The following is a 24,617-nucleotide window of genomic DNA, read 5'->3' as shown; positions in this document are numbered from 1 at the left end:
CTGCTGTCCACCACCAACATGCACCCCTCAGCTGTCACTCTGCTTCTCAGGGTTTCATTTCCTTCCTGTGAACTACAGCCACTTGGGAGTTAGAAAGTGCCAGAGTTCTCCCAGCCATCATCACTAGCCCACTGGCTGAGTTTATAGGGCACATGGGTTCAGCAAATGTTTAACATGACTTGATTCCATTGTTGGAAGTGGCTTGACAATATCCACACTGCAGTGACATTTTTTAAAAGGAGAAAAAGATAAAGGGAATAATGAGGTGAGACCAAAGGAAAAGTAAACACACAGAAACAAATCCTCCATAGTCTCATTGAGTTACAAAGGTGAGGCAAGAATTCGCCTTTGAGCTTCCCGACGACCAAAGCAAAAAGTATGAATGTAAAAGAACATTAGTTGTCCAAGAAAGGGCACCCTTCCTGATACAGATCTAACAGATAGTGATGTAGTGGACATTGCTCAACAATGAATACACCAGAGTTTCATAGAACAGTTTCCGGCTTCATCCTTTCATGCACGAGTGTTCCGGTGAGCTAGTGCTCTGTGACAACCCCAAAATCGTGGTTTCAAATGATAGCAATCATTTATGATTATCTCACTGGGGACTGACTGGGCTCAGCCAAGCAGTTCTGGCTCAAGTGAGCTGCAATCAGACAGTGGCTGGGTCTGGAATCATCCACAGCCGAAGTAGTAGTTGGGGGCTAGAACAGCTGGGGAGGTGCTCGCTCTACTGGACTTCAGCGTGGGAAGGTTAGAGCAGCCAGGATTCTTATGTGAAAGCTCAGGAGGAAAGGGAGAGGGCCAGGCAGGCTCTCCCATCTCTCGTGAGCCGTCTCGAAACTCACGTGATATCACTTCTTCCACATTCTGTTTATGGGACGCAAGTCACTAGGGCCAACCCACACTCAAGGGCAGGGTGATGGGCTTCCGTAGCTCAATGGAAGACTGTCCAAGACTATGAGAACATGTTCTAAAACCACCGTAAATGACACGAGAGAAATAAAACGCAGCCCAATAAATCCTCTTCTTTTGAAAGCTGAAGAAGAGTCTGACTTAATTGAGGGATAAAATCTACAAGCTCTAGGGTGGCTGCTAATATGGCAAGTAGCCAGTGGCATGCATGGCTATTTCAAATTAATTAAGATAAAACAAAAAAGGACAAATGCTATTCTTCAGTCTTAATGGCCACGTTTGGGATGTCCAGTAACCACAGGTGGCTAGTGCTGTCAGACTGCATAGCACATTTACAGAATTGAAGAAAGTTTACATCCTTGCAGAGAGTTCTATCGGCCATTGCCGAGCTGGAATAATGAAAGGACTGCATACCCTTTAGCGGTCATGCTCATGCTTCTTATTAAAGCGCCGCTAGGCACTGGGCAACAGAAATGTACAAATTTCAACATTTGACAAGAGTATGAACTGCATGCAATCTGTGTTGCTAATGAAGAAGACTCCTGTACAGCTCGAAAATCAATAGGATGAAAGATAGCTTCACTCCCCTTAAAGTAAATAAAGCTTCCTCCCCAAGACCCAGATTGTGGGTCACTCCACCTCCACGTGGCAGCTTCCAAAAACCTTCTCCTAAAAACAGTTCAGAAAGAAAGATAAGATCCAAGCTACAAAGTAAATCCCTTCACTCCTTCACTCAACCAGTGTCTACTGGGCAGGCGTGGACACTACATACCTAAGAACATTTCCAACACAGATTTTACTAATCTCCTAGGCCCCACAAACCAACAGACAAATGTCAATGATGCACCCAAGAAATGTCTACTTTTAAATAGCATAATTTTTTCATGAAACCACCGGAGAGAAATGGTTACAAAGTATACCCCTAAAAGAGACCGCCAGCTACATGTAATCATCAACTACAGTCAATTAAATTGAAAATACTATCTGCCAAAAATGATGATTTGGGATTTAGAAAAGTCAAAGTCAAGCCGTTCTGTTTTCCAATAAGACAGAGAGGCCATTTCTGGTTAATGACAATAAAATTATTTCACCAGCAAAGAAAATAGTTATTTTTATACTTTTCATAATAAGGGCATGTGCAGCTAGATCATGCATCGATTGTTGCAAATCATTAAGAAACAAATTAAAAAGAAGCACTGGAGGAAGCAGAAGCAGAACACTGGCCATTTTTTAAAGACTGGAATCACTATCTGATCTGTTAGGAGACCATTCTCATGAAGGCTTTCCATGGTCTCAATCTCAAGTTGAACAGAAGCATTAGTTATTGGATCCCACATCCCAGCTGTGCTGAATGTCTTCTGTTTGGGCTCCCCACACCGTTGTGCACACCTCTGCCCCCTGCTCTGTATCCCAGGAGACTGGCCCTATGGGCTGCGTAAGTAGGTTCCCTTGCCCCTTTGCTTCTGAAATGCAGCCAATGGATGGCATTACCAGGAGATTAGAGGATGGGAAGATAGAAAGGCTAGTCTCCCTGTGCCTCCAGCTCCCTCCCTGCCAGGCCACCATGGGTTGGCTGCCCCAAGCAAAGGCACTTTGCTTTGCAAAGACTCTTTGCAAAGACTCTTGTCTCCATAGAGTTTCACTCTCCAATGCCAGGATCCTTCAGCCCTGGGAGCTGCAGTGGCTCCCAAGGTCCTATGCCAACCCTTGTAGGCTTTCCTCAACCTTGTTTCTAGCTTTGTGTATAATTCCTTTCATTAACCTCTCTTCAGTTTTTCAGTTTGTGTGGGCTGTTTCCTGATAAGCCTTGATACACGAGTCCATTACTAGCTTTATGTACAAAGGACAAAGCAGGATCGATTCATTTGTAAGAAATCTTAAAGCTCCTCCTGACAAATTTTTCCAACACATAATAGTGTAACATGGTTAACGATGAAATATCATATCTAAGTCTAACCTGTTCCTCACAGAAAATATCAGTCAGAAAAAAATCCAGAACTATAATTTAAGAAAGACAAGACCAACACAACATTTAAGGGAAGAGCCTAGCAAAATAATGGTTCTATGATTCAATAGAACAATACTATCCTTTAAAAAAAAAAAAAGCAGGGCAAGGAAGGCTTCAACCAGATAAAACTAATAAGAGTAAACAAATCAGCTCTCAGTTGGAGCAGAACTTGAACCATTCTGGTGGTGAGAAGTCTTCAGAAGGCACTTTGTAATCAACAGGACCACAGGAGGAAGCAAAACCAGAATCTAATCAGTGAAGAGACCCGTTCTCCCAAAGATAAATAGAGTCATTCTTGAGTTAAAGGCAGTGCACCCGAAACTAATATAACATTGTATGCTAACTATACCGGAATTAAAATAAAATACTTTAAAAAAAATAATAAGGCATTGCAGTTGCCCTACCCTCCACCACTGTGGTGCGGGGAATGAAAAAAATCCTCAGAGTCAGACAGATCTGCTTTCCCATCTCTCCAAATCAAAATCATCTATAAAGTAGAGAAAGTAATATCTTCAATGTAGGGTAGGCATGAGGATTAATTAGAAAAATGCATGTAAAAGACCAAGTACAATCTTTAATGCATTAAGGTTTGTTCAACAAATGGAAATCCAAAAACAAAACTAACAAAAGAAAACCAAAGAGTTATACCCTGACACCAATCTGAAAATCAGCAAGATCAGTGAAAAAAAGATGGGAAGGAATAGGTTGATAAACTATGCCTGGTCTACCATGGGTCATGTACATCTTGAGGACCTTCATAATAGATGGATTCCCTTCCCTAAGGGACCATAAGCAATAGTTACCTAAGAGAATTTTCTCGTTATCTGCCCTGGAAGAGCATCAGCATTTTTCTTCTTCAGCCATCTTGTGTTTTGAGGTTAATTGACACTTTTTCCCCACTGCACCACGGTGATCATTTCTTGCTATCACAAACTATCCTGGAGGCCAGCAGAGGTGAAAGGGGAATAGACTGAACTAGACAACTATGGACAACCATGGTGCCCTTCCGGTTAGCCAGGAGTTCCCCTGGAACCTTTATTCCAGAAGTGTCCTGGTATGTGCCCAACTGCATCCTCTGCTTGACTTTTTGGGACCATCTCATCTGACTGAGGAAACATTGCCTTTGCTGGGTGACCACATCCCAGAGCCAAAAGTAAGATCATCATTTCTCATAGAAGGAATACCTTCCTTTATATGTCATGGGTTATGTCAGAGACACGTTACGGACTCTACTTCTAGATGGAATTCATATTTTGACAGTAACTTATAAGACAAGGAGGTACTCCAGCAGGACCCTAAAGAAGTGGGACTGAGGACAGAGTATTTTGACAAGTGAGAGAGGAAGAGGGTTCCAGGGACTAAACCAATGCACAATGTTGAGAAGACCAAGGCAATCACATGGGAGAGAATCCTAACCCCAATTCAGAAATCCTCCTCTACCCCTGCAATTGGCTGACAGATCCAGTTTCCCGGCTTCCCTCCTCCTGGAGTTGCTGCTCCATGATCCTCACGGACAAGGTCCCAAGGGCCTCCTCAGTGTAATGCTGTATGGTGAACAACGCAAGGTCAAGAAGAGAGAGACCAACATGCAGTGCACACCTGCCCTGCGCGAGGCATTACACAGCATGCTCCTGTACATGTTATCATGGCTAATCCCGATAGAGATCTCATAAACAATGTCATTCCCATTTCACAAGCACAGAAGCAAAGACTCAGAAGTTCAGGAACCTGCCCAAAGTTAACTTGCAGAACTACAATGGCACCAGGTCTCCCTGTTTCCTAGCCCGTTCTCTTTCCCTTCTGCCCCGCGTTCATCAAGGACTGCACCCCATTATTCATCATCTTCACTGGCAGCTGAGACTTCTAATACCTGCCCTCATTCCATCGTCAGTCCTTCGTTCTGCACACAAAGCCACTAAGAGAACATCAGGGACTCTCAGAAAGCCACATATCCCAAGTTTGCAGCATCTTCCTATGCTACAATTTACTTGATGTAACTGGGTGCTGAGTAAGGGACACCTGCATCGTTTATCTGTCTCTGTGTGGTAAATCATCCCGAAGTTAGAGGCCTAAAACAACAATATATTCTATATCTGATGCTGTGAGTCATTGGGGCCATTCTCCACTGGTCTTTCCTGAAGCCCCACCCCCCGTCCATGAAGCCACGTTTAGCGGAAGTGTGAGCCAAGTACAGGGCTAAACCAGGACTATTTGGGGTGACAGGGCCTCTGTCCCCCGTGTGGTATTTCAGCAGACTTTGTCACAGCACAGTGGTCTCAGGGCAGCTGCCAAGAGAACAAGGCCAGAGCAAAAACAGTTTTCAAGTCTCTGCTTGTGTCACAGGTGCTGATGTCCCATTGACCAAAGCAAGTCTGGTAGCCACAGCCAGAGTCATTGTGGGAGGGGGCTGCTCAAGGCATGAATACAGCAAAGCATAATTCACTGAGGGTTGTTGCCATAACAACACGCCACAGTCTCCCGCTGTGGCCCAATGATTCACATTTCTTCCATTTGAAAAATGCACGATGCCTCCCAAACCACCAAAGATCCCATCCAGTCATGGCCCCAGACGTCCAGTCCAGGATGCCCTGATCGTCTCAGGCCCAGCTGTGGGCTGAACCTCCTGAGGTGCATTTCCCTGTGCAGCTTCTCATTGTTCAGGACCCATGGGCTAAAAAAAATATTATCTGCTCCAGACATACTGGGTACACAATTTTGAGATGGACTACCCAATAGATACTCCCACTTTAAAGGGGGAGGAACAGAGAGCCACCTAGCAGTCACTGGTCCATAACGGTTTTGAAATCCAGCTGGACCACAGTTGCAGGGTCTTGGACCCTGAGTGCGGGAAACAGTTCTTACGCAGAACTGGATTTACTCCCTGGAGGTGCCTGGCCCTCCCCCTCTGAAGGGCTTTCTTTTGCAAATAGTGCATGAGCACTGCTAAGTGACTTTTCTCTGCTTGCTTCCTGGTCCTTTGGTCTAAGCTTGTCTGATTCTCTTATAAACCTTTGGGCTTTCTACATCTCAGGCTATGGTCCATTTCATTCCACAAAAGCTACACCAACAATTACTTCTGAGATAGGCCTCTACTTTGGTCAGCATGTCAAGGTGCTGTGGGGAAAAGTGCCCTTAATTCCTAAAAGCCCTTTTGTCTAGCAAAGAAAGTCCAGTTGAGATCTTTCTGTGGTCCTTGCAAAGCCTCACAGCCACTCTTGATTTGTCTGGAACCTGATGTCATTTCTTGTTTGGAGAATCTTTTTCCAGTTGGAGAGATTGGAAATATGAAGTGGTTTTCTCTCCCAGCCCAGCATTCCCCAGACCCTGCATATTGACTTAAATTCTGCTTCTGAACAGAGCAGTTCTTCCTGGAAAGCATCCCTCTCTCCTCCTACCCTATTACATACAACTTTTTAAGGTAATTGACCCTTCTAGCATCCCAAATGGAAACTGTAAGCCAAACCCACAAGTTCATTAGGTGCCTTTTCCATCTTCCAGGTCCCTGGAGGGGGCAGTGCCGCCAGGTGGGGCCCTGCTATGGGGCATGGGTTGCCTGGGATCAGCTTCCAGTCACAGCCTCGTGTCAGGTTTCCGGGCTCCACCAGAAGTCTGCTCACTGCCCCCACAGCCTCTGCCAAACTCCCAGTCCCAGAGCCACTGCCACATAGTACAGGTTTTTATTACACTGTCACTGTCGGGTATCTCTGTGTCGTAAACCTCCCCAAATCTTAGCAACCTAACCATTTATCACTTGTCACGATGCTGTGAGTTAGCTGAGTCACCCTTCTGCAGGTCATGTCTTGGATCACTTGTGCAGCTGCACTCAGCTGAGGGACCCTTGGGGACAGGACTCAGTGGCCCTTTCCTGCTTCATGGTATTGACTTCCGGGCTCCCTCACAGCCTGGTGATCTCAGGGTCCTTGGGGGACAAGGCTCACTCAGTGCACAAGTGTTCTTTGGGCCTCTGCCTCCATCACATCTGTGTGTGTCTCATTGGCCAGACAAGTCATGTAGCTGAGCCCACTGTCATCGTGGAAGAGGAATGTGTGAGGGGGGGTGGCTACTGGGAGGTGTGATTCACTGGGGCTGTGTTTGTAACAAGACCATGCAGCACCAAGATGTAAATTTTGTGTTTTCCCTGTATTTTCATTCAAGTATATATATCCCAATGTCTCGTGCCCTTGGGTGTCTTTGGTATATACATCTGTGCAACTGAACCAGAGAGGCACAGAGTTCTGGAAATGCAAGCACCAGAAAGGCTAAAAGTGACCACAGTCTTGGAGAACCAAAAATACTATAAAACAGAGGTAACCATCACAAAACCTTTTTCCCTGCCATCTTTCCAACGTTCTTGTGAACCAGGTGTCTTTTCTGGTTGAAGGTCTTTAGGGTATCATGAATTTCCAATAAATAGCTCTAATACATCCACCTTGTTTCTGTTATGGTCAGAGGCCATTCTAGAAATAAATTCTATATGAATTTGAGGAACTCCTGATCCTAAATAACGGTTTGAACATCTGAAGAATCACATAATGTCTATCCCTCGGTATTTGCACAAGAGAAAAGGAATTGAATAGAATTACTGGCATTTCAAAGCAAGTATTTGAATTTTGCTAAGATCAGACACAAGACTTGATTTGTCTTTCTCATCTGAGGAAAAGGTATACTTAGTTTTTCACTAAAATAAAGAGAATCATGAGCGTGTTTTAATGGCCTCAAAGACTCTCTTTCCATCAGTCATTTTCTCCAGAAGAGGTTGGGGTTTTTCATCAACAGGAGTGGGTAATGATGAACACATTTTGAAACTGTGTCTTGATTAATGATGTCTTGCCTTCAAGGATTGATAGGCCATAAAACTCCGTGCTAAAAGACAGGTGCTTCCCTTGCTACCAATTGTGATTGTAAGGATCCAGGTATGCTTGCCCTGTTTGTCCCCCACGAAGCAGAACATCCCTTCCAAGGGCAACAAGGGGACTCGCTGAGAGCTGGACTCACAGGTGGTGGGTCTCTGTTCTGTTCTGTTTGCTTCCTTGTTACACAATTAATTGTCTGCCTAAATTTCCTGCCTTTGCACAGCCAATGATGTTCCTATCCCCATCTGGAGGGGACAACAGGAAGAGTTCCCAAACTATTCTTTGGGATCAGATGTGGTCACTAACACACTCCATGCCGAGGGCAGGGAGGAACGGACATCACTGTTGCTCTCTCACTGAAATACTGCCAATTAGTCCTGATGAGCACCGGAGCCTCCCGTGCCCATGATGATAACGAGAGCCAGCCTTTATCCATCTCTCGCCATGCCGAGCATTGCTCAAAGCACTTTGCATGGATTAACGCGTTTAATCCTCACGATCCCGGGAGGTAGGTGCTGTGATGATCTCCACTTGATAGAGGAGGCACCGATGGGTAAAGCAATTTGTTTATTTACCTTTAAATGGCAGAGGTAGGATCTGAGCCCCCCACCAGCTCTGCTCCTTCAAAGAGACTAGTCTCGTGAAGAACTCAGAATTCCTTCCCACATCTAGCACCTTGGGGCTGTACCTTCAGCAGCAAGTCACAGACATTTACACACATATAATATGGCGGCTCTAACTTTCTGATAATCCACACCAACCGTTAACAGAAAGGCAGTTGCAGAAGCTCTGGCCAGTCCCACTAGGCAGTGAACCTCAGGCCAGGTCCTGTTCTCTTGCACCATCTGGGCATCTACATTCCCCTAGAATGTGGATGGAGCTGCTACCCAGAGCTGGGACCCTCATGCCATCCGCCCTCCTCAGCCACCACCACTGGGCCCCGCCAACCAGTCAGTCCCAGCGTGTTTCCTGAGGACCTACTGGATCCAGGCCCCAGAGCAAGCAGAGGAGATAGACTTCCACACTGGCAGCTTTGGGCCCCCACAGCCCAAACGCCCAATTGGAGAAACATGATTAATTTGGGGGAACACCAACCTGGAAGTAGTTAGAGGGGATGTTTTTAAAAGATTCAAACTAAACCACCTTTACGGTCCCCTCCCAGCCCCACCCCCATCCTGCTGATTTCTCTCTAAGGCAAGCATTTATTAGTTTGATTTCAACACACACACTTGTACCTGTAATTACTATATAATGTCTGTTACTTTTTTAAATGAATTTAAATTAATCTTGTTTTATGAATTTCAAGGCACCCCCTGAGATAAATGAAGACACTCCAGGGTGTCATCAAACCAGTGCTGGGAATCCTTGCTCTAAAAAAGTAGAGAAGCGAGCTCATTAAACCTTCAAGGAACCAGAGGGGAGAAATGTATATAAATGTACACATCGAGCACAGTAAAGAGAGTTTCATACATCAGTTACTCACTTATGTACACGTACGCGCACAATTACCTAGGAAAGGTGGTGCGTCAGAATGCGGTCGTCCTCAGAAGAACCGTCTGTTGTAAACTTAGCACCTCATGTGCTAATGTGCCTCATCATCAAAGCCCCCACACCACAGAGGAGAGGCTGGGAGCGGCATTTCTGACAGCAAGAAGAGGCCGTTATTTTCCAGAGTTGGACAAACGCATGGAGAGATTCCTCACAGCAGCCTGGTACATCTCTTGGGACTCCCCACATTAGTGCTGTGGACTGAGATCATCAGTGGGAATTTTCCAGATGTTCTTGAGTTTTATAGCGGAGTGGCTTCCAGGCAAGGTCTTTGAGGGCCTCCCACTTCGATGTCACGAGCCAAGATCCATCATCTAGGACCTTTGCTACCATGGGCCATCCCACAGGTATGCGAACCTTTAATGACCTTACATTGCTTCTCTTCTTTCCTGGAAAACTTAGGGTGGCTTCTCTTTGGATACCAACTAATATAATGAGGTAATAGGTAATCATTTTTCCTTGTTTGTGTATATATTTTAGCAAGAGACATCGTCCCAGAGAGCTTTCTGCGTCAGTCTACAAACGTTAGGATGTTTTGTCTTAAAGGCAGTAAGGAGTTACTGGGGGACTGGAAGTAGGATCTGTGTTCTGTGAAATCACCACAGCCGCTCAGAGGGGAAATGTGTAGGGGCTGGGATGGCGGACGACAGTCCAGACATCCACAGAGGTGACGGGTCCTAAGAAGATGCCACAGAGATGGGGTCTGGGCGGGAAGGTCTGCTGGGGGCTGGTGGATGGGACAGGGGGTGGTCCGTGGCTCCTTCCCCTTTCCCTCAAACTGCAGAGGAGGCTGGGGGCACTTAAATTGGAGGATGAGACATCAGGCAATTTCTGGCATGCCCGGAACATGCTTCATAGGTGGAGAGAGTGGAAAATGATGCCTCAAGAATTCCTCCAGAAAGGAAATCTGAGAACCAAGCCCTTCCTTGGAACAAAAACAGGAAAGTGGCAATGTACATCTAAGCATATTTTTCTTGGACATCTTCCTAACGTGTAGATAAAGCAATAAACTGTTTTAATCAGAGACTGTTAGGGGTTGCTCAGTGACCTCGGGCTTCAACCCAGGCCAGTTAGGCCTCTGCCTGTGCTGGGCAGTTCCTCTGACCACAGCCCTGCTCAGCCAAAGCTCCCAGGCTCCAGAGAGGAGACACCTAGACATGGCCTCCTGTGGTCATAGGGTAGGTGCTGCCATGTGCTATCAAGCAGGAGGGGGGACAGAGCTGCAGGACAATGGGTCTTACACCAGGGCTTCTCGGGCACAGGTGTGCAAATGAACCACCTGGGGATCCACAGCTCTGGGGTGGGCCCGAGAGCCTGCATTTCTCAAAGCCCCCAGGTGAGGTCGAGGCTGCTCGACTGGGGTTACAGTTTGAGGAGAACAGTCAGAGCCACAGCCAGGCAGTCGGTCAGGCGACCAGAAGGAAGAAGATGTGGACCCTTCCTGAGCTCCCCTGATGCACTGTAGTTGCTGCCTCTGCACTGGGGAGCGGACCTGTGCCGTCTGCCGTTCGGGGCACTGGAAGACTTAAAACAACGGGGAAAGACACGAGAAATAAGACAGCAATTCAGAAACCTCGAAGATCTAGTAAGGCAACCAGCATATCAAGGAGAAGAAAAGAAAGAAAAGAGGGCCTCTGCATTCCTTGTCTATTGCTACGTAACACATCGCCACAAACCTAGTCAAGAAATGTTCATTTATTATCTCACAGTTCTGTAGGTCAGGAGTCCAACGACGGTTTAACTAGATCCACTGCTCAGGGTCTCACCAGGCTGAAATTAAGACCCCAGACAGGCTACCGCTCTCATGAGAGGCTCGAGGTCCTTTCCCAAGCTCGTTCAGACACAGAACTCACTTCCTTGCCGTTGTAGGACTGAAGTCCCACCTTTCTTGGTAGCTGTCACCTGGGAACCAGTCTCAGCTCCTAGAGGCCACCTCCCCATGTGGCCCCCTTGAACTGAGTAACATAACAAAATTCTGAGAGCCATATCCTCACGCCAAAAGGTGTGGGCCTTTGGAGCCATCTTAAATTCCTGCCAACCACAGCAACCTATGAGCGTTCATCTCACACTGGAGATATTTCAATGTAACTGTAATTCCTTCCTTAATTCTCATCAGGCTCTGGATCATCCTGTGATGGCGGTGATGGAAGGAGCAGCCCCCATGTTGTGGGCGCAATGATGGTCCAGCAGCCGCTGGATACTCGGCACACCCCTAACATCTGCAGCCCTCTCAGGGATCCTCACTGATCTATATTATTGTGAACATCTATATTTTGTAGGTGAGGAAATGGAGACCTAGCGCTTCTAAGTAGTTTGGTCTAGTGACACAGTGTAGCGACCCAGGGACTTTTGATAGAATGGATTGGGTCCCAGTCTGGACCACCCAAGGGACCATTAATTTCCTCACCTAGAAACAGAGAGCTGGAGCCAGGAGATCTCCGAGGTTCCTTCCAATTGTGACGATCACTCCATGAAAACTGCAATGTTGAGATCTTCGGTAATTTCTTCCTTCTGGACACCAGGCAAAGCCAAGGCTGTAGCAGCATGAACAGCAGATGTGAGAGAGCTCCCCGAAAGGGTTTCCATCACACAGGTGACTCTTTGCTACCTGAGAGCTCCCTCTTCTCTGACTCTGCTCTCCCCTGCCAGGGGTTGATAGCTTTGAACAAACCAAAGCCCGGCCACATGTCCTTCCCCATCTCCAGCTCCTCCAATCACAGCTTCTGCTCTAAGGCGCCCCCCACCTCCCAACATCCCAACATGGAGTCTCTGTGGGCTCCTGGAATGATCTACAGGGAAAAATTTAGGTGCCACGGAGGTGACAGAATTGTTGGAAATACAAGACATCAACTGGTCAATTGCAAGATTTCAGTCATGGAATGCTCTGTAGCAGGGTACAAATCAGATTTTTCAGCTAACAACAAACAGAAACAAGGAAAAGCTATCAGTGCCATCTTGTGGAAAGACCTAGATTAAAATGTCCAAGGAAATCTGGCCACACCCAGATCATGTCAAAGCCTCCACACTCCACACTGACGGGCATGCAAGGGATGGCAGGATGGCTCCACTCTTCGTTTACAGCAATGGAACTGATTGGTGAAGGGTCCGTTGTATTGCCTACTTCCTGTGTGTATATTATCCCTCACTATATGAATATCACACAAACCCCCATAGCTGCAACACCACACACACACACACACACACACACAAAACCCACAGTCAAGCTGTCTGCCCCCACCCTCTGCACAGCACGACTCTCCAAATGTAGGAACTTTGCACCGACCTATCACTGCCTCTCATCCCCAAAAAACGTACGCACACTTGGACCACAGCTGTTTATGGTATACCTTTCTCGTGCAAAAACAAAGCTGTTCTTTTCCCACTTCTTGAGTTGATCAGAAATTATTTCTCCTCCTTTCTTCTATCTGAATAGTCCCCTCATATTAGTTACCTGTCACGGCATAAAAATTACCCCAAATTTGATGGCTTCAAATAATGAATAATTATTATCTCATGGTTTCTGTGGGTTAGGAATCCAAGAGCAGCTTAGCTGAGTTGTTCTGGGTCAGGGAATCCATGAGGCTACTGTCCAGATTCTGGCCATCTAAGGTCTTGATGGGGCTGGAGGATCCACTTCCAAAACAGCTAGCTCCCTCACGTGACATTGGTATGAAGGCTTAGATCCCTACCACATAGATGTCTCCAAGAGACTCCTTGAGTGTCCTCACAACATGGCAGCCGGCTTCTCCAAGGCAAAGACCACAAGCTCTTTTATGACGTAACTTAAGAAGTCACACGCCATCACTTCCACTGTATCTTGCCAGTTACACTTCTATCAGTGTGGGAAAAGACCAGACAAGGCAGGAGGTGGTTCACTGGGGCCATCTTGGAGGATGACCTCACACCACCCCCCTTTCATATCCAATTTCCAAATCATCAGGTTCCAGGTGTGAAATGTGTTTACACAAAGGAGGATCGGCATACTTAAGACACTGAGAATTCTGACTATAGTCCAAGGGCCCAGGAACTCAGCCTAAGCAATCCTTTGCCTTGATGGGACACAGAGAGCAGGTTGGAGCAAGGAATTCTCTGACTCTGACTTCCCCTCTAACTGCCACTGGCATCAAGCCAGTCTGGAAACTGGGACCTCAACATGAAACAGAAGTTGGTCAAAATATTTTTATGGACTGGAAAAGGGGGGGCCAGGATTCTCCCAAAACTGTACTGTTGAGCTTGTCAAGGAAAGTTACTTCTCTTGCTTCACAATGGACAGAACAACCAGAACACGGGAAAACTCCTGTCTTCATAGGACTTTTCTGGTCGTTCTAACCCAAGCTTATCTTTCCCCCACCGACTTCTTTAGCACTTGTTGTTTTTACTGCATAATTAACTTTTTAATACATATTATCTGATTGTCTTTGATGAGTAATTTAGTGCTTTATTATATGTTATGAGAACAATTACACTGGAGTCTAAACCCTCTCCAGTATGTTGTAAACTCCTTCAAGTCACATTCAGCTTATTACTCGGCTCAGCGTCAGTGTCAACAGACCTTTCTCCAGGAATATGTGTGTCCCCCTCAACACACACACACGCATTCACATACACCCGCAATCACTCACACCCATACAACCAAAGAGGAGCTCGACAAAGAGCAGGCTTATTGATCTTTTTTACAAAATTAGCCATCAGACGCAGCCAGGATCATACTGACACAGTCATTCTTTCCTTAAAAGCACAGACAGGTAAAACGCGCCCCTTGAGAAGGTGCTACAACGACATCCACACAGCCCATGCGATCGTGCGTGGAAGGAGCAAGCCATCGAATATTGTCTTGTAGTGCTGGACACTCACATACACCCCCAGAATTGCGCATGTGCAGTCTCCCCTCTGCATTCCTTTTTTTTCTTCATTTATTCACTCCTTTAACATTTTTGAGCACCGTGCATTAGATTTGTGGAATTCAAAGATGGAACAATGCAGCCTTGGCTCCCACACAAAGAGGTAACCCTAATCCAATGAAATGACAGTTTCCTGGGAGTACATATTTCCACTCCTGGGAGAAGTGAGCACAGAAAAAGGCTAAATCTTCCTGAGGGTCTGGTAACACTCTACAGAGGAGAAAGGAAAGGAAGATCAGTATTGAGTTGGGGGAGGGGCATGCAGAGCGCCCGCACGGTTAAATCACAGAGGCCTGAGCCAAAATATATCACAAGGGGGTTTTCTTTTCAGTTCAAAACTCCCCAGACCCAAAACAAAAAATTAAATAGCATGCTTGACACAGCCCAAGGCAAGGACGCTGGGCCCTTTTTCACCCAGGCTCTATTGAAAGGAAGGGGCACAGCTGTAGAGTAGAAGGAAATTCCTTTTTTTTTTTTTAAGATTTTATGTATTTATTTGACAGAGAGAGCATGCGCACAAGCAGGAGAAGTAGCAGAGGGAGAGGGAGAAGCAGGCTCCCCACTGAGCAGGGTGCCCGATGCTGGACTCGATCCCAGGACCCTGAGATCACAACCCGAGCCGAAGGCAGAGAAAGTTCCTACGGTGTGATCCAACTAACCTTTCTCTAAGGAGGTCCAGGCAGGTGGAAGTTTGCACTTCTTCCCCTGCAGGAAACTGCACAAGTGGAAAGTCACAGTTAGGGGCTCAGAGGAGAAGAGAATCTCCACCCCCCTCCCCAGAAGTGTCTTCCCTCTGAAGAAGACAGGCTTTGAGGTAGATCTCAAGGAGAAAAGGAAGCGGCATAGGGTGTAGGGAGTGAAGGCAGCAAAGAAAGAAGAGTAAGACAAAAGGACCAAGAAATGTTCAACTGAAAGGTGCACATGCCAGAGGTCTGTCTCCAGAGTCCACACAGCCAGCGACCCTGGGAGCCACAGCAGGCAGGAGGGGGGAGCAATGGACATGGATTGGCAAGAAGACTGGTCAGGAGTGGTGGAAGTGGGAATGCCAGGCTCAGATCGCAGGGAAGGGGAGGAAAGGGGGGATCACAGAGCTCCTGGCACCTGGCAAGGGTGAGGTGGAGGCAATGCTTCAGCCTCATCTGGGCAACTGGTAAATGGATTTTTACAGGGTCAGAGGAGCCTCTGACTTGGGGAAGAAAAATTCCTTTCCGTTTACTGGAACCAGATCTTTAAGTGGTCAAATGTGTGTCAGGGGCAGGTGGAGACAGGAGAAGAGGAGTGTCTTTACAGCTAAGTGCCCTGGGCTTGGACTCAGAGAGGCCTTGGCTCGCCAGACCAGCCACAAACGAGTCACATGTCCTTGGCCAAGTTAACCAGCTTGTCTAAGCCTCAGATTACGTGTGGACCAAAAAGACACAAAAATACCGTCCACGTGTGGTTCTTCGGAAAGCCCTTGGCGCAGGGCCTGGTACACAAGCAAATTGAAAAAGGGTTAACTATTTTCATAATTATAATTAGTCTGCATCCCTAGAAGCACATTTCAAATGAGGACCCAGGGAGGTCAGATCCCAGCCAAGACACAGTGTTCAGAGCTAGGTCCCTACATTCTACTAACAACACCGAGGAACTCTGGTCTCCCCGCAGCAGGGTGAGAGCCTGGAAGTCATGAAATGTTAAGAGAAATTAAGAAGTCCTGCACTTTAACACAGATGATATTTGGGAGTGCGAGGACGGCCCTGTGAAGAGGCAGCATCCTTCCCTTCCATTCAACTTTAGGAAACAATACTGGGCATTAAAGATGCCGGTGCCAGGCTGTCTGGTTTCAAGTCCCCAGACCATGACTCACCTTGCTCAAGTCCCCGAACCTCTCTGGAGCCTCAGTTTCCCCTCTGTAAAGCAGGGGGATTAGGGGTGCCTGGGTGGCTCAGTGGGTTAAAGCCTCTGCCTTCAGCTCAGGTCATGATCTCAGGGTCCTGGGATGGAGCCTTGCGTCTGGCTCTCTGCTCAGCGGGGAGCCTGCTTCCCTTCCTCTCTCTCTCCCTGCCTCTCTACCTACTTGTGATCTCTCTGTATCAAATAAATAAATAAAATCTTAAAAAAAAAAAAAAAAAGCAGGGGGATTAGATTACCTGTCTCATCAGATTACGTAATGTGGCAGTTAAATGAGTCAACACAGGTAAAGTGCTAAGAATAGTGTCTGGCATATAGCGACTGCTCACTAAACGTTCATTCTGTGTCGTGGGTCTTTATCATCACTGGACTGTGATTACTACCCCGGGGAGGATTTCAGGGCAGCAGATGCAGCCAGTATTTCTGACTAATCCCAAGGAGAATAGTCCTCCGCACAGTGGCGACCGCCCTTACTGGACAGGTTCACCAAGTCACTGACAAGGACCAGTCAGTCACCGTAGAGGCGGTTCCTCCCCCAGAGGAGGAAACCCTCGGGCCTCCACGATGAAGGAAGTCAGACCCCCAGGAGGCCAGGCCCGGGGACAGCAAGGTCCATGGACGCTGGTGTAATAACCGCCACCGGCCGCCAGGGAGCAGCAGAGCCCGACCCCGCTCGGGGCCGGGTCGCGGCGCCCGTCCTGTCACTCAGAGCTCCGGGGACCGCGCTCCGGCCCCGCCCCCGAGACGGCTCAGCCAATCCCCGCGGCGGAGCGGGGCGTCGCCCGACCGCGCGCCGAGCCCACGTGTCCCAGGGCGCGGGCGCGGGTAGGAGGCGCGGGGCCGGGGCGCGCGGGACGCGAAGGGGCGGCGCGCCGGCGTGTCCTGCCGCAGCCATGGGCGCGCAGCCGCCGAACTTCTCGTGGGTGCTCCCGGGCCGGCTGGCGGGGCTGGCGCTGCCGCGGCTCCCCGCGCACTACCAGTTCCTGCTGGACCAGGGCGTGCGGCACCTGGTGTCCCTGACGGAGCGCGGGCCCCCGCACGGCGACAGCTGCCCCGGCCTCACGCTGCACCGGCTGCGCATCCCTGACTTCTGCCCGCCGGCCCCCGAGCAGATCGACCGGTTCGTGCGCATCGTGGACGAGGCCAGCGCGCGCGGCGAGGTCAGCGGGCGGGGCGGGGCCTGCGGGTCAGCCGGGGGCGGGGACAGGCGGGGCGGGGGCGGGGCCCGCGGGGACGCGACGGGCGCCTGGGGACCCGGGCCGCGGCAGGGAAGCAGCGAGCGCTGGGAGCTGAGGGGCAGAGGCTGGAAGGCAGAGGCCGCCGCGCGCTTTCCGGAGCCTCGCGCCGTCCAGATAGACGGGAGCCACGTTTCTAAACCAAAAAGAAGCCGGCCCAGGGCTGGGGGCAGGCAGCCTAGGGGCCCAGCCCTTGAACCAACTACAAGGGAGGTGACGGCGGCCTCCAAGCCGCCAGGCGCAGGACAGCACTCCCTGACTGTGATGCCCCTGAGAGCCGTAGACCCCTGCCAGGTCCTGGGCCTGACCCAGAAGAAGCAGGTGTGGGAAGGAGATGGGGCCCCCGGGAGGGCGTCGGGCTCCACCCCACCGAGCTCCCTCTTCCCAGGCCGTGGGGGTGCACTGCGCCCTGGGCTTCGGCCGCACTGGCACCATGCTTGCCTGTTACCTGGTGAAGGAGCGGGGTCTGGCCGCAGGGGATGCCATCGCTGAAATCCGGCGCCTCCGACCTGGCTCCATCGAGACCTACGAGCAGGAGAAAGCCGTCTTCCAGTTCTACCAGCGGACTAAATAAAGGCCTCAGCTCCAGTCTGCGCCCCAGGCCCTGACCCCCGTGTTCAGGGGGCCGGAGACGCGGACAGGCCCTTGAAGCGCTCAGCCCTGCGGCTCCTGCTGGCCGGGGAGACGGGGAGACTGCGCAGCTGTTCCCTGCAGGCAGGTCCTGACTGAAGAGACAGGGGCAGCCACACTGGGGGGCAGGGGGGCTCCCTCCTCTGCTTCCCTGAATAAATAACTTCTGAGAACCAGCCCACAGTGCACAGCACCCGGCTTTCCGAGCCTCCCTTGAGCCCTGTGACCTGGGGATGCCATCAGGACCCTTCCTGTCCTGTGGGTGAGGTAGCTAAGCCTCAGGCCCAAGGCCACACTTCTGCAAACTGGAAGGATGGGCAGGCCCTCTGCCTCTGAAAGATGCCGAGACTCTGTTCTCTGATGATCTTTGATGTGTCTCCAGGGAAGCTGGCCAGTGAAAAGGGCATAAATTCCCAGCAGCCCCAGGTCTCTGATGCCAACAGACCAGGAGAGCCCCTGGGGATACAAACCCCCCCCCCCCCCCCAGTCAAGGCCCCTCTGCCCCCTTGTGTGGCATCTCTTAGCCCTCTCGAGACCGAGAAGGCCTGGTGCTCACAGATAACCACCGTCTCCAGCTCCCAAGGGCTGGGCGCCCCTCACCAGCTGTGGGCTGCTCCACTCCCGAGTGAACAGTGGCCCATTATGCTGCCCCACACCTCACACTGAGCTGGAACTGAGCCAGCCGGGGTGCTTGTGCCGAGAGGATATTTGGTGGGTGAATGAAGACATTGAGGGCCACAACTCTTGGCCATGGTTCAGCTGTTACCTTCACTCCCAGCTGGGTCCCATCCTAGCAGCCCTAGCACCATGCTTTGGGCTTTGAGAGACAGTATGGGTGGATAGACCAGCTGACAGGCTCCTTTGCTGTAACTTCGATCTGTTCCATGGCAGGCGGCTGGACAAGGTAGAAATGCATCAGGAACTGCAGAACCGAGTGCCCATCTGTGTGTACCAGGCTTTGTTAGGGTGCGGAGGCTTCCCAGCCAGTGCGATGACTCACAGCCTCCTGGAGGAGATGGCGCACACCGGTTCCAGCCCCAGACAATGGCACTGTGAGAGACGTGCGTCCCAGATGCAGGGGAGACAGAGCGGGAGGAGGCCAGGGTCCCCTGAGGCCCCCATCCTGTGTCGCCTAGGCCAGAGGCAGGTCTAAGGCACCTGCTCCTGATTCATCTTTCTCCTTTGCACCATTGCCCATCCAACTCGGCCCCCGTCCAACACACACAGTATCATATCAGCCAGAGTCTCACCATATGCTGGGAGGGGGAGACAGGCTGTAAGATGCCCCCCCTTTCTTCCGAGGTGTGTCAGAGCTAGGGACTCAGTTGGCCATCCTATTCCCTCAGTCCCCACCCAGCCCAGCCAGGTCAGAGGGTGTGAGGAGCCCCCAATTCCAGGCACACAGGCTGCCACAGAGACGTGGGAAGCAGCACAGAGATGTACTGCACAGAGGGGTACTGAAGTCCCCCCACCCTACCTACTGCTCCCCAGAAGCCTCCCACAGCCCCTCCCAAAGGGGAGCGCGCACGTGTGTGTGTGTGTGTGTGTGTGTGTGTGTTCAAGTGAAGGCAGGAAGCATGCGGATGGCCCATTTCCTGGATGCCCTCCCTCTGCCTACCAGGATGGAAACCAGAGGCCAGAGGCTTGAAGCTGCACCCAGAGTCCCCCTCAGCTCTGCTCGTGCCCCAGCAGGTGGGACAACCAGTCCTCGAACTCAATGCCCTCCCTCCCTCCCGAGCTCCATCTGCCCCACATCTCTGCACTGCAGGAGAGGAACCTGCCCTTCCCTTCCTCCCAAGGCTCCTTCAAAGGAGACAGAGCATTTTTCTAACCCCATTAGAGCCCTGTGTGCAGCCTCCGTCCCCATAATTTAAGCAGATCTCCGCTGCCTCAAGAGTTCCTCCGGGAAATAAACATATAATTATGTGCTTAAGGAAATCGGTTTTTAAATAAGTAAGAGTTGACTTGAAATGAAAAACTCTGCCCTTCTCCTTCATCTACCTTGGGAGGTGAGCCTGAGGCTCCTTCTGGGTTCATCCCCACCCCCAAATGTTTCACCTGCTCCCCACCTCCTCTCCCATCCACGGCCAGCAGCGACGGCTTCCAGGCTGGCCATGACCCTTCCCCGTTCTGCCTTCACCGAGGTGATGGGTGTGAGGAACGAGCCACGTCCACTGACAAAGGACCTTCACACCGCCTCGCACCAGGGTCTGTTAGCCTCCACACTGCTGATCTCTGGGGCTGGAGACCTCTTTGCTGTGGGGTCTCCTCTGCACTGTGTGGTGTTTAGCAACATTCCTGACCTCTGCTCACTAGATGCCTGTAGCATGCCCCCCCCCCCCCCCCCCCGCCGCAAAAGAAAAGTGACAGCAAGAATGTGCTCGGACATTGACCGACGTCCTCCAGGAGGGTAGAATTGGTCCCAGTAGAGCAACAAGCACCAGGTGCCACTATAAGCTTTCGTTTCCCATGGGAACATACTTGGGAATTTCTCCCTCGGATGCACCGTCTTGTGGGGGAGAAAGGACCAAACAGCATCAAACACTCACCTTCTTGAGCGGTGCCCAGTTCCCAGCTCCGGCCCCGCCCCTCCAACCAGGTGGCTTTTCAAGATGGCGACAGACACCATTACCTCTTGACATTCAGAAGGGTTTATTTTCCATGAGCAGCTGGGGGGCACAGCTGCAGTGACACAGACTCACAGCCCCGTGTCTTCAAAGTTCATTCATGTTTGTTGTCTGCAACGTGACTTGAGTTCCCTGCCGGATGGAGGCTGTCAGGAGGGAAGACATCCCTCCGTGTCATTCGGGCGCTGCAGCCGTCACCTCCTTGGTTCCTCTCCCAGAGAAGTGTTCGGATGCGCAAGCAACTGGCATCAGGACAGAAGGGGCACCGGCCACTCTGAGACCCTTCGTCCCGGGCCTGGTCCTTCTGCCTCCACTTGATCCAACTGTGCACACACACACAGGTTCTTCTGCTCTATGGCCCCAGGTTCTGTAGCTGGCCCCCAGGCATGTGTCCCCAGCACACAGCCTCCTGCTGCGGAGGTCAGCCTGCATCGTGGCCACTCCCCAGACCTCCCTTGGAGCTCAGCCTCCTCAGCACCCTATCGCCATCCCAAACACATAAGGACCTGACCCGCGGGGTGACTCCTCCCCTGTCCTCCCCCAGGGGAAGGAAACCCACTCCTCGTGCACAGCGCCCCTACCCGCCCCCCAAGACCCCTCCAGATTTTCCCAGGGATAAGCATGTCACGGGGGCCGGGATTTGATCCAAATCATCAACTTTCTCCCAGAATGAACTGCACTCATTTGCCAAGCCTCCAGTCCAACCTTCTGTCGACCGTGTCGCATTCTTTCCAAGAAGGAAACTGAGTTGGTCTCACAGGATCATTTTGTCACAAAACAACACCAGTTACCACTAATGTGTTTCGCCCTTGTTCATGACTGTACTTTGTTTACTTAGACAGTTACAATCGTCGTGTTTATGAAGCCCTACCACAGGGCAGGTGTTTTTATGTACATCATCGCATTGTGTCATTTTATCCTTACAGCTACTCTGCAGATCAGGTATTTTTCCCTTTCCAGGGATAAACTAAGGTTTATGGAACTGGCTGACTTTGCCCAGTGCCTCACACTTGCAGTGAAAGAGCCGGGATCACATCCAGACGTCCCTCCCGCCAGGACCTCCCCCCGGCTCCAGTGACACGGGGCAGTCTGCCCTCATAGTCAGAGCTTGGCATCAAGGGCCATCCGATGGCTTCTCTCTCCACCCTCCTAGGAGCCCAGGGAGTAAACATCTGACACCAAAGCCAACACATCTGAGCTATGGGCTGTGCTTGAAAACGCAGCCCAAGCATTTAAGTCCAGAATAGTGAAGCTGACTCATCAGGTCACTTCGTCCCCTCCACGACTACATAACTCAGAGCAGACGTCGTCCTCACCCAGCATGACAATCTGGAGGCACACAGGGATGGCACTGAGCCTTTGCAAATGTCTTTGTGTCTGATGATTTATTAAAAACTCTAATATCCTTTCGGTTTTTGTTGTTGTTATTTGAGCCCTTAATGCAAGCCAGGCACTATGCCCAGTGCTTTATAGACATTATCTCACGTAATCCTCCAAACAACCCCACGACAAGGTCTTCTTATAACGCCTAGTGCACGTATGAGTAAACTGAGGCCCGGAGGGTTTGAGCCGCACACCCAGTCACGTAGCTAGAACAGGATTCAGACCTGGGTTTATCTAACTATAAACTGCCTTGTCTCTTGGGAGCCGAGACGAGACTTCGTTGTCATTACAAAGTACGCAGCAGCATCTGTGTCCCCCAGAAGCGAGGCATTGGGACTCACAGGCCGTTAGTGGGACCTGGGATCACCGACCCCACCCCGTCAGACGGGCAGTGCTGCTCTGACCCGGGATTGCTGACCTGCCAGCCCGGCCACCAGCCCAACAGGCTTCCACCCCCACACCTCCTGCTCCATCAAAACGATAGTCCCCTATTGATTGAGAAATGAGTTATATGAGCACTTCTGTCATTACTTTTAAATTTTTCTCTGGCTATTTTGGATTCAAGTCATACTCTTGAGAAGGTGGCATGCTCGTCCAAGCAAGCAGAAAGTGGCACAGCGCACGTCCATGCCTGAAGTTCATGACTTATTTGCAACCTTGATAATGGAATACTTTGTGCCAATAAATTCCTTAAATTGCTTCAACCACTCTCCCACCCTATTTTTCCCTTGACTTACTCTGTCACCATGGTTATGTGATCATGAAACAAATTGGTGATGTCACCTCTGAGCTTTCAGTATGTAGGATTCAGCAAGGTGAACGGTTCTGGGATTCTCCTCCTACTTTTATACTAAAGACACCACTGTCTCTTCCCGACAGATACATATGGAGTAGGGACTCTGCTCCAAACCCAAGGTGAGACATATGGACAGTCCTCGGTGTGGCTGTCCCATGGGTTGGGGACATGCCTCACCTGCAGTGGGTTCTATGTGCCCTTGGGCTCTGCAAGCCCACTCCAGGCAAATTCGCCAACTGGCATGTTTCCCGTAGACAACTTCATGAGGTCTAGTTGGGGCTGATGCAGCCTTGGGCTGTGGAACAGGATTAAATAACCACACTGAGGTCAAGTCCTCAGAGAGAACCGTGCCATTTTGACCATGACCTGTGAGGCCCCAAGGAAGCCAATCCCTTCCTCCAGCTCCTTCCTCCCTCTGCCATACACCTTGTTCTCCCTGCTCTCCCCGTGTAGGGGTCCCCAAGACCACCCTCGCTAGAGGGACTCATGGAAAAGCTGCAGTACTCTCAGTAATGGCGCGTTGCAGTGAAAGGACACAATGATAATCAGCAAAGGGGAAGGGCGCATGGGGCAGAGTCCAAGCAAAGCAGGCACGGGCTTCCAGGGGCATCCCAAGGACACACACCTCTCCCGAGGACTGTGGAAACATACAATACCGTCCAACGGCGCAGTTTCCCTGAACCTGGGTGCCAGGGTGTTGTTGGGGGCGGGTCCATGGGCACACAGCCCCTGCAAGATTGACCTTAGGTGCTCAGGCTCCAGCCCCAGAGGTCAGCCTTGAAAGTGCATGGCCCCCAGCAGCCCGGCATATACACCACCACACTGTGAGCACAGACCATCTGCCTGGCCCAAGATCTAGGTCCACAGAGAACTTCTTATCAGGCAGGATGTCTCAAGAGCTCAGCGATCAGCTCACAGGAGCCGGTTGAGACACAGGCCTGACAATCTTGGGCACGCGTGAGGTTTGGCCCAGCCAGTCTGCTGAGTTGCCCCAGTTCTGCACACGGCCAGGCATCCTCCACTCTCTCTGCACGACAGTCAGGGCAGCCTGCCGGGGAGGCATTTGTCCCCAACTCTGCCCAGCTCCCAACTCCCACTCCCCACTGGTCTCAGCTTAACACCCTTTCCCGGGAAAAGGTTTCCAACCACCCCCTCACATACTCACACATATTCCCAAAGCATCTGTCCTTCTACCTCGCGGGCCCTGGCTCACCTATGATTCATCTCATCGTTTAATGTCTCCCTTTCCTGCCGGAGTCGAAAGACCGTGCCCAGGCTGCTAGCGCCCAGCACGACGCCTGGCACCCGGGCGCTCGAGATGCACGTGACACCGGACCCACTGGCCAGAGACGCAGAGCCGGGCAGGATAAGTCCAGGAGGTGCATCATCTGGGGGTGGGGGGAGCAGGGGGGATACGTGACAGGTGCACGCCCGCAAGTATGATGCCAAGATCCAGGGCATAAATACTTAAGCCAAAAGCCAGACAAAAGAGGAGTGTGTCCGGTCAGATTCAGGAAGTTCACCTTCCGTAAGAGGCGGATGATAGCGTTGGAGAGCCAGGGGATGTCTACACACGGCAGGTGTTGTTAAACCGTTGACGGTCTGTGTCAGGTGCAGAGCCCACACAGGGTGGCTTAGAGAGGTGGGCAAGGTGAGTAGGTGGCCACGGGGGTGGGAGTAGATGCTGGGAGGAGCTAAAAACCCCTCCCAGGGGCAGCAGAAAACACAGGATTGGACTCAGATGGTAGAGGGACCGAAGGGTCAGGGTAACGTCCGATCTCCAGCGGGGAGACGCCACGGGCCTCTGAGCGGAGGACTGCTCGCTGGGCTC

At 50.7% G+C, this 24,617-nt stretch overlaps 1 protein-coding gene and 1 long non-coding RNA gene across 2 annotated transcripts in view; one reads left to right on the top strand and one right to left on the bottom strand.

Annotated features, from left to right (window-relative positions):
- The window catches only part of LOC125086205 (uncharacterized), a 30,067-nt gene extending 5,885 nt beyond the window's left edge, over nt 1–24,182 (bottom strand). The window contains exons 1-2 of the long non-coding RNA XR_007123121.1: nt 24,000–24,182; nt 11,732–11,858 (exon numbers count right to left, since the gene is read on the bottom strand). This is a non-coding gene — a long non-coding RNA (uncharacterized LOC125086205). The remainder of the gene's footprint in view (nt 1–11,731; nt 11,859–23,999) is intronic.
- Nucleotides 16,919–18,156, top strand: DUSP23 (dual specificity phosphatase 23). Its single transcript, XM_047705409.1, has 2 exons — nt 16,919–17,275; nt 17,739–18,156. Exons 1-2 carry the CDS (start codon nt 17,009–17,011, stop codon nt 17,922–17,924), a joined length of 453 nt encoding a protein of 150 aa, XP_047561365.1. The 5' UTR covers nt 16,919–17,008; the 3' UTR covers nt 17,925–18,156.
- Nucleotides 24,183–24,617: the final 435 nt, after the last annotated feature.

The sequence above is a fragment of the Lutra lutra genome, chromosome 15, assembly GCF_902655055.1.
Source record: "Lutra lutra chromosome 15, mLutLut1.2, whole genome shotgun sequence".
NCBI classification, from domain to species: domain Eukaryota; kingdom Metazoa; phylum Chordata; class Mammalia; order Carnivora; family Mustelidae; genus Lutra; species Lutra lutra.
The sequence above is the reverse complement of the archived record's forward strand: the minus strand, read 5'-3'. Positions and strand labels throughout refer to the sequence as shown.